The 11,270-nt window shown below is 44.1% G+C and overlaps 1 protein-coding gene across 6 annotated transcripts; it reads right to left on the bottom strand.

Moving 5' to 3' along the window:
- Positions 1–675: 675 nt before the first annotated feature.
- LOC123187628 (DDT domain-containing protein PTM) lies at positions 676–10,471 on the bottom strand. Of its 6 annotated transcripts, none has more exons than XM_044599543.1 (11): positions 9,319–10,471; positions 8,616–9,227; positions 6,879–7,929; positions 6,501–6,783; positions 6,296–6,420; positions 5,634–6,223; positions 4,696–4,724; positions 3,783–4,406; positions 1,589–3,368; positions 1,183–1,354; positions 676–1,090 (listed from the first exon to the last, which is right to left on the bottom strand). In XM_044599543.1, exons 1-9 carry the CDS (start codon positions 10,242–10,244, stop codon positions 2,065–2,067), a joined length of 5,544 nt encoding a protein of 1,847 aa, XP_044455478.1. In that variant the 5' UTR covers positions 10,245–10,471; the 3' UTR covers positions 676–1,090; positions 1,183–1,354; positions 1,589–2,064. The 6 variants fall into 6 exon arrangements, with proteins under 6 accessions (XP_044455478.1, XP_044455479.1, XP_044455477.1 ...); XM_044599544.1 differs by having other exon boundaries at positions 1,183–1,257; XM_044599542.1 differs by having other exon boundaries at positions 1,183–1,254.
- Positions 10,472–11,270: the final 799 nt, after the last annotated feature.

The raw sequence follows: 11,270 nt of genomic DNA, 5'->3' as shown, positions 1-11,270 counted from the left end.
TACTCAATCAATCAATCTGCGACGGAATGCGTGTCACTCATGGCAACCGGCCGGCCGGGGAGTGGTTCGAAAGAGGTTGGCGATTCTACCCTGCACATGCACCATCAGAAAACATAGCCCAAAGGCTGCCTGCGCAGTGCGCACGGTGGGTGATCCAGAGGAGATGTTTTCAGGTGAGGATGAGACCGGTGCAACCGCCGGCGTTTGTCAGAGATCGGTGCACCGCAGGCACCTCCGGTGATGATGATGATGATGAGCCCACGCTCCGACGGCAAGACACCAACGACAGTTCTCAGCAAAAGTTTTGGCGAAGCAAGGATGCATGAGAGCTCTGCTGGCTCATTTTGTAGAGGAAGCAGTAAGCTTCACACAGCGACGCCTGCTAAAACCGTCACCGTCGTCACCAGCCAACCGACGAGTTTTTTTACTTTGACGCAGCAAGTCATCACCGTGCACTGAACACCCCGACGGTCGCGGCAGTTCAAAGTCAGCGAAACCATTGCAGACCAGCACCGCCGTCACCACCACCAGCACCATGATGATGAGGCACCTCTACCGGCCATTCCTTTCGTTCTGAACTCAGGAGTTGGAAGGAACACAGACGGGACACCACCGCTCCCCAAATAGCTGCTGGGCAGAGGAAAAACACAGCGCCTCACCCAAAACCACCCAGAGTGCAGCAATTCACTGCGGCAAGGCACTGAAACTTGATCTGACAACTAGATTTTTACATCTAGGAATGCTGGCAGCCTCGCTAAACCAGAACTGAACCAGCAAGCACCGTAACAGCAGCGTTCTACTACCCTTCTGAATCTGACAGTCACACTGCATGAGCATCTCCCCTAATAAAACCTAAAGGAACCCTATGTATACAAAATAAGATCAAGGATGTTGACATGAATTGCTCCGCGGCATGGCCGGGTTGCGCTTGCATTGGAACGCTGTTAGAAGCACTGGGGAACACTTAAAATGGAACGTCAGGTCGACTGGTCAGTCTGGTGCACCATCTATGGGTGCACTAGGGAGGTCTGGAGAATGGGAAGGCCTCGTGCTCGACGGCGGTAGCAAGTGGTTCGTCTATGTCTCCATCCTGTTCAAAAGGAGAATGAACTAGATCAGATACATAGGTGAGTGCCAGCTGGAGAAACAATCTGCTATAGGAAGAACATGCCGTGGATTTACCAGCTTGATGATTTGATATGATATGGATAAATGTTAACCACTGAATCGTCAGAGGAACAACACGAGCTCCCACTGCTTCAACATGATATGGTACTCGTAACTCATTCTTTGGCCTTAATGAGCCCATAATGGTAACAAAAACCATACATGTAAAACTAGCACTATGATATTCCTGCAGCAGTATTTTCATCACTTTTGGCCTATTGCTAAGAACATGATAGACCCAGCACAGGAGCTTAGTGTGAACCTTTGCTAGACCAAAAAAAAAACATGGGATCTAGTTCTGTGTATCACTATATCATCACAGCAGGAAAGGAAAATTGTTAGATGTTAATTTCTTTTCAGCATGAAACATGTTTACATTCAACACAAACAAATTAGATACGTAAACAAAATTGGAGCCCACCTTGTGCATCATGAGTAAGTGCAGCACAACCAAAAACCAGTCACTTGTACTCAAAGACATCCCAATCAACACATAACCTCATAGTGCAACATGAATCACAAGTTCTGACCAGAAAGCATGGGAAGGAAACGGGGCCCAGATATTTCCTATGTCAGCTCAGCCAAGAATGAAAACCATAATAAACACTTGTGGTGGCATAGTCAATAGCTCCAATGCTGCGCTTGTCAGGTCAGCATATTTCCCTAAGGAAATGGCCAAAATACGATGAATCCACAAACATATATTTTTCCTTTTTGTAGATTATTATTACTGGGTTGCATCACCAATGTAATATCCTATAGCACAAAACTAAGCTGTCAGGTAGCTCAACAACCCAAGCTAATCAGAAGGAATTCTCTACCAAAGCAGCAGCAAGACTGAACAGTACAAGCTCACGGAAAGTCATGCTGGAATGCACTGCTCTTTTGACATATATCCTACAAAGTCAATAAGCTCAGGGGAACCTGAATATCCATCTCCAGTTCAGCAGGAACAATATTATCCACGGAACTACCGTTGGATTGTAAAGCAATAGATTCCTTCACCAAATCACTTTCGGATGTCATGATCATGGCTTCTTTGTTAGATATTCTAGTGTTAAACTGCTCATCTATTAAACCATCTGTATGTGTTACTGCAGTAACTTGGCCATTTTGAGCACTATGAAGCTCTTTTAGATTTTTATGATTACCAAGATCATTTTTATGATTACCAAGATCATTCAGACGGTTCTGATCATCAAGCTCTTTTGGGTAGTCATGACTATCAAGCTCTTCCACACTACTATGATTTTCAAGCTCCTTTAGACTGCTATGGCGATCAAGCTTGTCCAGATGGTTGTGATTACCAAGCTCTTTTTTACTGTTAAGATTGTCGAGATCTTTCAGTTTGTCCAGCTCTTTCAGACATTGTGTTTCTCCTGCAGAAAATTTGCTATCTTCAGTACAACCAAGCTCTTCTGGACTGTTCTCATTGAGATCTATCACATTGTTATGATTGCCAAGTTCACTCAGACAGTTACAATCATCAAGCTTTTTCTCACCCCAGTGATTGTCAAGCTCATTCAGATTATTATGATCATGAGGACTCCTCTCAGTGATATGACTGTCAAGCTCTTCCATGTTGTTATGGCTCTCCGGCTCCTTCAACCCATTACAATCATCAAGCTCTTTCTCAGTACTATGACTGTCAAGCTCTTCCATATTGTTATGGCTCTCCGGCTCCTTTAACCCATCACAATCATCAAGCTCTTTCTCAGTGCTGTGACTGTCAAGTTCTTCCATATTGTTATGGCTCTCCAGCTCCTTTAACCCATTACAATCATCAAGCTCTTTCTCAGTGCTATGACTACCTGGCTCTTTCTCAGTGTTATTACTGACTGGCTCTCTCTCAGTGCTATGACTGTCTGACTCTTTCAGATCATTATAATCTTCTAGCACTTCCAAACAAATACTATCAGGAACCTGTTCCTCAATGCTATGACTCTGGAGCTCCCCAATGTTATGAGTGTGAAGCTCTTTCAGATCATTGGAAGTGAACAGATCTTTCGGACAATTGCTGTGCTTGTCCTCTATAGACCTATCAATGGTGTCTTCCCTGTCTGATTGATCCTTAAGAATTGCATTAGCTTGTGCATATGGACAAACAGGAACAGCTCTCAGACGGCATGCATGACACTTGAAGCCTATGAGATTATTGGCATTTTCTATGGTAATAGAATATATATCCCCATGGAACCAATCTGCAGGGAAGAACAAGCGCAATCAGAAATGCATCATTTAAACTATGACAGCTTCCCATGGTATGAGGAGCAATTGAAGTGAATGAAATACACAGCCAAATTCCAAAAACAATTGTTTGTCTTGCTGAGACAAAAGTAATGTTAGCTTAGGAAAGGATATATGTCACATAGCTTAGGACATAATCCATGGGAAAAGAAAGTAATAATTACTGTTCTAGGAGGATCACGACAAATATTGAAGGGTCAACTGTTGCTCACTTGTAAGGGCCAGGGCTAAAATAAATGATAATGAAGAGTTTTTGGCCAATGCAATTGTCAAAGTGAACAATTATAAGTTTGTTTGAAGATCACGGAGATACATAGCATGAAGTAAACCATTTTCTTAACATTACCATCAAAGTAAACATATCTTACCTTCACAATTCTCACAAGCAATATAAATAGCATCTCCACTGTAGCATTTCTTACAAAGACAGCATACTGGACTGGTTTCTGAAATCTTAACATCTTCAGATGGAAAAACAATTCTTGCTTTCCTAAAATTTGTTGCCTGTTCATCAGCTGTGTTCTGTGTCCATCGAAGACCATCTAACCAGTACGAGTAATGCGAAGCTGTCCTCTTCTTCTTACGACAGCTTGCTGTATGCTCGGATTTATCTGAGTTGCCTTTCATGTACTTATCATATAACCTTTTTGATATGCGTTTCACCGGTTCATTCTTGGCTTCATTTGATGGTTGACTGTCAGACATCTTTTGTGATTTATTCTTTGACACACTCAATGGATTCTTTCTAGGCCGGCCAGGCTTGCCATTCTTCTGTCTGGTTTTCTTCTTGAGGTTGATAACTATCTGTTTTCTTCTCCTTAAACTCTTTCGTAGTTGCTTCTTCTGCTTCTTTTTCGGAGAGCTCTTCTTTGATGCTGCCTTTTTCTGTGGAGACACCACCGGCTCGACCTTTTCAGCTAGGCACTTGTTGCAAACATAGACGGTATCCACAGCACCTCTAGGAACGTTGAAATGTTTTCTATGGAAAAGTGCTGCATAGAACAAGAGAATATTGCAGCTGAGTCCCAGTATAACTCCAAGCATCAATATTAGAAGTAAAAGGCCAAACTTAATACTTGATGATGGATCACCTAAAAAATTCCTAACAATTGAACTTCTTTTTCATCATATGACATACATAAGGCCCCGCAAAAAATAAAACGCATATCCCATACACACACAACAAAATAAGGGCTATATATTTTCTTCGACAGTCTTAAGGACTATAATGATACATATGTAACAAGAAAAAAAATCTGCATATTTGCAATTTGTAAATACCTTCACAATATTTGCAGTTCACAGCTTCCCTGTTCAGAAGACAAAAAGAGGGAGAGAGTCAAATAACTAGCCAAAAAAAATGTACCATTCAACAAAACAGAGAATATATTGGCAACACTGAGAACAAGCTGCAGAAGGTACTGAAATGTATTTCCAGTTTCAGTTCAATTTTTTTTTCAAGCAAAGTATATGACCTTGCAGGAGAAGTCAAAATGCTAAAAGCTGATTCCTATACCAATAACTTTTGCCAAAGTATTTGCTAAATATAATTAGCAATTTCAACTGTGTAGCTTGTACAGGAATATCAACATCGGCTAGATTGGCAATGGTTGTACATACCGCAAAAGTTGGTACACACTCAGGGAGGGAGGGAGATAATCACCTAGACTTCAGAAATCAAATACTAATAACAGGCATGGCAAAACCCAGTCATGCAAGAAATTTCTTACTTCCTCTGTAAAGAAATATAAGAGCGTTTAGATCACTAAAGTAGTGATCTAAACGCTCATATTCCTTTATGGAGGGAGTACTTTCTTTAGATATTGCCAGATAAACACAATACAGTACTATCTGAACAATTATATCCAAAAGGTAGGGATGAATAGTTAGGCAAGTGTAACTGACTCAGCATAGTAGTGATCTAAACGCTCTTATATTTCTTTATGGAGGGAGTACTTTCTTTAGATATTGCCAGATAAACACAATACAGTACTATCTGAACAATTATATCCAAAAGGTAGGGATGAATAGTTAGGCAAGTGTAACTGACTCAGCATACCTAATCAGCAAGACATGCAAAGAACAAGAACCAAGGCAAAATCCATACTATAATACATAAGTGTGGATAAGAAAAAAGAACTGACACTTTTGCAATGAAATTTTAATGACTTGCTTGCTTTACTTAAATGAATAAATGAACATTTGGCTTAATTACATACCTGGCAGTTACTGTTTTGAAACACTGACCGCAAAGCCTGCTGGGAAGTTTTTGTGCTTGCTCTAGGAGGTTTTGTGCTTCCTCTAGTTTTTGTGCTTCCTCCAGTTTTTGTGCTTTCTCTAGGAGGTCATCAAACACTGATCTTGATCTTTTTGGCTTTTCGGGACTGAAGTCGCTCATCTTAGAAAGATCATCGGTGTCTTTCTTCTTTCTACGTGAGCGGTCATTGGTGTCTTTCTTCTTTTTAGGTGAGCTGTCCTCGCTGTCTTTCTTTTTAAGTGAGCGATTTATTGCTTTGGCTTCATATGCCCTCAAAAGACTCAACGGGACATGACTTTCACTCAACCAGTACCTGTTCCTCTCGCTAGAGGGCTCCTCAAATTTTACTCCATGTTTAGCAACAACAGGAGGAATATTCTCCCTCTTTCCAAAATCAAGTAGATATTCCACATTCGTTGCTTCTATACGTTTTCTGCGAATTATAACTTTCTTGAAAAACCTTGCTATTTTCTGGGTTTCCTTTGTTGCAATTGCAGAAGAGAGAGTGCTCAATATCTCAGGCCACTTGATGTTCAATTCAAGCTCTTTAATCTGAAGGTACATAAAGAACAATTCAGTGGCCCAATTTTATTGATACTTCCCAAAAGAAAGAGAATATATTACCTGCAAAATGAGCTGGGACACATTTTGTGCCATTTCCACAGCAGCTCGCCAAGCTATGTATTTGGACCTCCTGGCAAATTGTGAACCATCGGGATACACTATGGTGGGAATTTTCTTGCGTCCCGCTGAGACATACAAGGTCACAAAGGTTTAATACATCGGAAAATAGTGTATCTGGAAACTGACAGAAGATTGGAGATACAACCTTGCCGAGCAGATTTGCAGGCCAATGACTGAGGCAACCTCTTCCAGTGAAACACTTGACGGGACAATGTTCCGCCCCTCCACCAATAAACACCAACATCACGGAGGTCGACTTTGAGCTCAATAGCAAGTGGCTTCCTCCCTGGCTTTCTAGCAATTGCATAACCTGCAGACTTATTAGATGTACGGACCAAGATATGGGCTGCAGACCCAACAACTTCAACAGAGTCTGCTGGTTTTTGCCATTCTCCTGAGAAGGCAACACGTCGCAGACTGGACTCTAACTGCAGAGTATTGGGAGATAATCATGTGAGAGTTTGGTACATGCAGATTAAATAATAAAGCCTTTAATAAGGACAAAGCATTCAAAAAGTTATACCATGAGAAGAGGCTGCTTCAGTGATGATACATCTGAAGCCATAAGAACTGCCTTACGCCAATACATGCTATATTGTGGATTTTGCCATGGACCAGACAGCAAACCATTCAGGCGTTTTTCAATTGACAACATGCTATGTGTAGCAAGGACAATATGACTTTCCTTGTTCTTTTCTGACAAAGGACCAACAGCACATGGCTTAGGACTCTCCATACACTTAACGTCAGTAAATCTGAAAATGCAATCACTACCACCACTGATTTGGCAGGAGTTGCACCAGCCACATTTTTCCTTTAGGAGCTCCACAGATAACTTTTGATCAGTCAGTGCAAAAACATTAACATATTTCTTACATATTGTTTTTAGCCGAAAAGAAACTGCATCCGGGCCATGCTTCTTTCCTTCCTCATTCTCTGAAAGCTTGTGCTTTAACTCTTCAGCAGCAGATGCTGCTATTTGACCGAAACTGTAGTAGTTTATATACATAGCATTCCCAGAACTTAGACAGCAGTTACTTGCTTCTTTTTTAGGTGATGCATCTTTCTGGTTCTCTGCAGACAAACCATTAACATGCAAGCCAACATCATCTTGCTTAGAATTGCAGCTATCCTTGTTGGCACCAGATGCATTAGGTTGTGAAGTTTGATTGGGCTTCTCATTAGCAGTAGTTTCATTGCCGTTTTGAGAAATTGTCGCACGTCTCAGGGTATAACTCTGGTGTGAGGCATCCTGATCTGAATTTGAGGTGCAAATTTTCCCGGTATCCAATTGTTGAGAGCCATGCTTTTCTATGGTACACTGTTCATGCTCACTAGATTGTTTCAGTGATGACTGCCTGCGGTCTGTTTCATGGTCCGAGGTACTACATTCCTTGCTGTTCTCATATCGCCCGTTAATATTAGATGTTTCAGTTGCAATACCCCGAAACAAAGAGATCACATTTAGGATCGGATTGTAAGACGGATGACATGGAGTTAACACTGTAATAAGGGAATGAAGATCCATCTGGCCATAATAATGACATGGAGAGTCTACATCACATGAATCAACCCTGCAAGTTCATAAGGTCATTTATTTATTAGTGCAAAATTCAACCATTTAACTGGAGTGCAAACATATAGGATCAATTTCCAAAGAAAAACAAATCATCGCATTTATGCAATATATGTATCTCATTTTTCTGCGAAGCCTTGATCGGAGCCTACAAAATGAAATAAACTCAATCTTGCAAAACCAGAGTATTGCAGTTATTCCCTTGCTTTATCCCCAAAACTGTATAGTTAATTGACCTATTATTATAATAAAGAATAAAATGAGAACCCATATCAGCACGAAAGCACGGCTGAAAAAACTACAAGCAACAGCGATATTCATCGACACGATGAGAACTCACTGGCACATAAAGCACAGGGGGGTCTGTGGCCAACAAAAGAAATTAGTGTGATGATCTTTGTGGAGAAATAAACAGCACAAATTAAGCAGATGAAGTGCAAAGGAATGGGAACTAGATGTACAGTGAAACATAAACCGCATGTGGGAATGTAATTGCGACACAAAAGTCTAACAATTGATGGATGATGTCATGGTACAATCAACACAGAATGGTACTCAAGCATACAACTATGACAAATACTTTGACTAGTCATTAGGAAGCCTAAACAATGACAGCAGAGTAAAGGAACTCTCAGAAAGATATACACATAAGAAGACCAAAGGAGGAAGTCTAAACTGACTTACACCAAAAGATAGCCGCAGGTGCCAAAGTATAGTCGTCCATGTGGATCACTTCCCAGAACCTCTGCTCCTCTGACAAGCTTTGCCATATTTCTGGACCCGTTGTACTTCTGCATCGAACACTCGGGACAATGCCATTCTCCTTCAGGCAATAGGTCCTCCACCACCCCCACACATTTTGAGTGAAAAGCTGAAGGACAGCCATCGCAGCATAACAGGTTGCCATCCATACCACACAAATAACATTCGTCACTGTTACCATCATCCGTATCATCAGAGCCTTCTGGAGGCTGAGAAGAATCTGCTAGGGCCACAACAGAAGAACCTCTCTTTTTTCTTCTTGAACCAGTAGCTCTACAGCCCTCATCATTTCCATCTAACTCAGACATCCTTGAACCAAGTTCTGAACGTATAGCCTCAATCTCAATAACATCGTCACAGAGTGAGCGCAGCAGCTCGAGTTTTACTGTTGCTGGCTGCCAATAGTACTCTGTATCTAACAGCTTTAGATCTGTAAGCTTCATACCATACCTCAGTTCTGAACCACGAGTCAGTAAGTACTCGGCAAGATAGATTGGCCAAGTTGCTAGGTCTAAGAGTTCCCAGTTAAGATTCCTATGCAATTAGCAGTAGATAATTAAAAGACGAGTCTCTCATGACCTAAAACTAGTAAGCCTGTATAAAATAGGGAATCAAAGACTCTTACCTAATACAGTGTATTGCCGGAGGGTCTCCTTCATGGGCCAGATCTTCTAAGTGGTTCTTCAGAGAGCGGAGCAAAGCAAAATGCACCCAGTCTATCAAGGGGTTCACGTGCTTACACCGCAGCGCCGCGACAAATGTCTCCAGTGCAAACGGGCTTAGGAAAAGCTGCTTGCTAAATGATCTCAAGCAGGAGTAGACTTGAAAGACATCCATAACAGGGAGGCCTTCCAAATCCAGGCCCTGTGACGAAGGTGGCAGGTTCGGCTTTTGCAGCGGCCTATCCAGCGCAGCATCCTCTAAATCCCTCGCGACTGCGCGAGACCGACCACTCCCATTTGCACGCTGACGCTTCCTCCCAGACTGCTGCGGCGTAGCAGCAATCAGAGCCGGAGCCACATCCTCGGCGGATGAAGTCTCGGCAGCCTCTGCAGCAGCAGCTACATTAGCGGCCGCCTCCATTTCAGCCGCCAATGCCGCCGCCTTCGCTTGTCTCGCGCTCCGACGAACTGGGCTAGGGCCAATCTTCCGCTTCTTCCCCGCCGTCTCCGCCATCGCCTCCCCATTTTCCCCACCCGCTCCTCCCCCCTTCGCCGGCGTTGCAAGCACAGGCAGAGGCCCGTTTGCCAGCCCATCTCCATCTACGGTCTCGGCCACCACAGAAACGTTCCCCTGCGGGGACTCCCCGTCCCCCCGCCTCCGCTTCTTAGGCCGCTTCCCGGCGGAACCCCCGGGAGTCTCCGGCTGCGGCGGCATGGGCGCGCCCACGAGGATGGAGCCCATCTCGTCCGCGTCGATCTCCTCGGAGTCGCCGTCCTCGTAGAGCACGCGGAAGTACCCGGCCTCGGCGTCGTACGACTCCACCACGCCGGAGAAGACCCCGAACCCCGGGAAGGCCTTCCTCACCGCCCTCCCCACCAGGTCCGCCATGCCGAAGCCGCCGCCGCGGAGGAGCCCCGCCGCCGGCGGAGGCTCCGCGGATCCCTAGGGTTTGCGGCGCGGAGGGGCGGCGGCGGATCAGGGCGGATCCCTAGGGTTCGGGGCGGATCGGCGGGGTGGATTCGGGGCTCCGGCGGTGCAGGGTTTGGGTCGGGCGTGAGGAATTCTGGTTCGCGTCGGGGGAGGAGGTGGGGGGGATGGAGGGGAAGCAGGCGTGTGGTTATATTATGGTTTTGGCGTTCATACTCGGGGCCTTTCAGTGTGTGTGAGCAGCGGCGATGGTGCGTGCGGGCAGGGCGTTTTTGGGAGGGAAATGGAGACCGGCTCCGAACAAAAGCACTCTTCTCCCTTCGATTTGAAATGAAATGTTGGGTGCCATGGTGCCATCTCCTACTTGGCTTGAGGAAGACATTGTAGGATGAACCTTTCAGTGGCTGAGGTTTGGGTGGGATCAAACCTTTTTCTACGAAATTCATTCCTGATTCTTGCGTTGCAAACACAAACACAGAGTTGGATCGAAGTGAAACATGGTGCCGATGGTACTTAGATAAAGTTTGTGCATCTAATGTTCGTTGGTTCAAGAAGAGGGGCGAGGGGGAGGGGGAGGGGTGAAACATCATGCTTTGATGCGAACAGTATCTCCTACTTGATGAAGAAGACGGTTAGTGGTGAGCCATTAATAAACTTGTGCCGACCACCATGCCGGAACGTTAACGGAGACAAACCCATCGAGCAATGCTTGCTTGAACCCCTATATGTGATCCCTTCCCGGTCCCACGTCCCCAGTCACTGGTATAATTTTTTGTGAATTTCGCCCATTCTTTTTCCAGGCTTTTGTGCATTCTTTTGCAAAGTCAGGACGGTTTGACGTGGAATGCTCGGAAATTCAGGGGGATAGGGAAGGGGAAGGATTCAAGTAGTTTTTTTCGTTTGATTTGAAATGAAATGTTGGGTGCCACAGTTCCATATTCTTTTTGGCTAGGAAGATATTGTAGGGTGAACGTTTCATTAACTGAG

Source organism: Triticum aestivum, chromosome 2A (assembly GCF_018294505.1).
Source record: "Triticum aestivum cultivar Chinese Spring chromosome 2A, IWGSC CS RefSeq v2.1, whole genome shotgun sequence".
In the NCBI taxonomy this organism is placed as follows: Eukaryota; Viridiplantae; Streptophyta; class Magnoliopsida; order Poales; family Poaceae; genus Triticum; species Triticum aestivum.
This window is presented reverse-complemented; position numbering and strand designations above follow the sequence as displayed.

Excerpts from the sequence above, each read along its gene's own strand:
- LOC123187628 (XM_044599540.1), bottom strand. The coding sequence starts at position 10,244 with ATGGCGGACCTGGTGGGGAGGGCGGTGAGGAAGGCCTTCCCGGGGTTC. Across the intron at positions 9,228-9,318 it reads CCGGCAATACACTGTATTAG|GAATCTTAACTGGGAACTCT; the intron begins GTAAGAGTCTTT and ends CTAATTGCATAG. Across the intron at positions 3,369-3,782 it reads TGCTTGTGAGAATTGTGAAG|ATTGGTTCCATGGGGATATA; the intron begins GTAAGATATGTT and ends TCTTCCCTGCAG.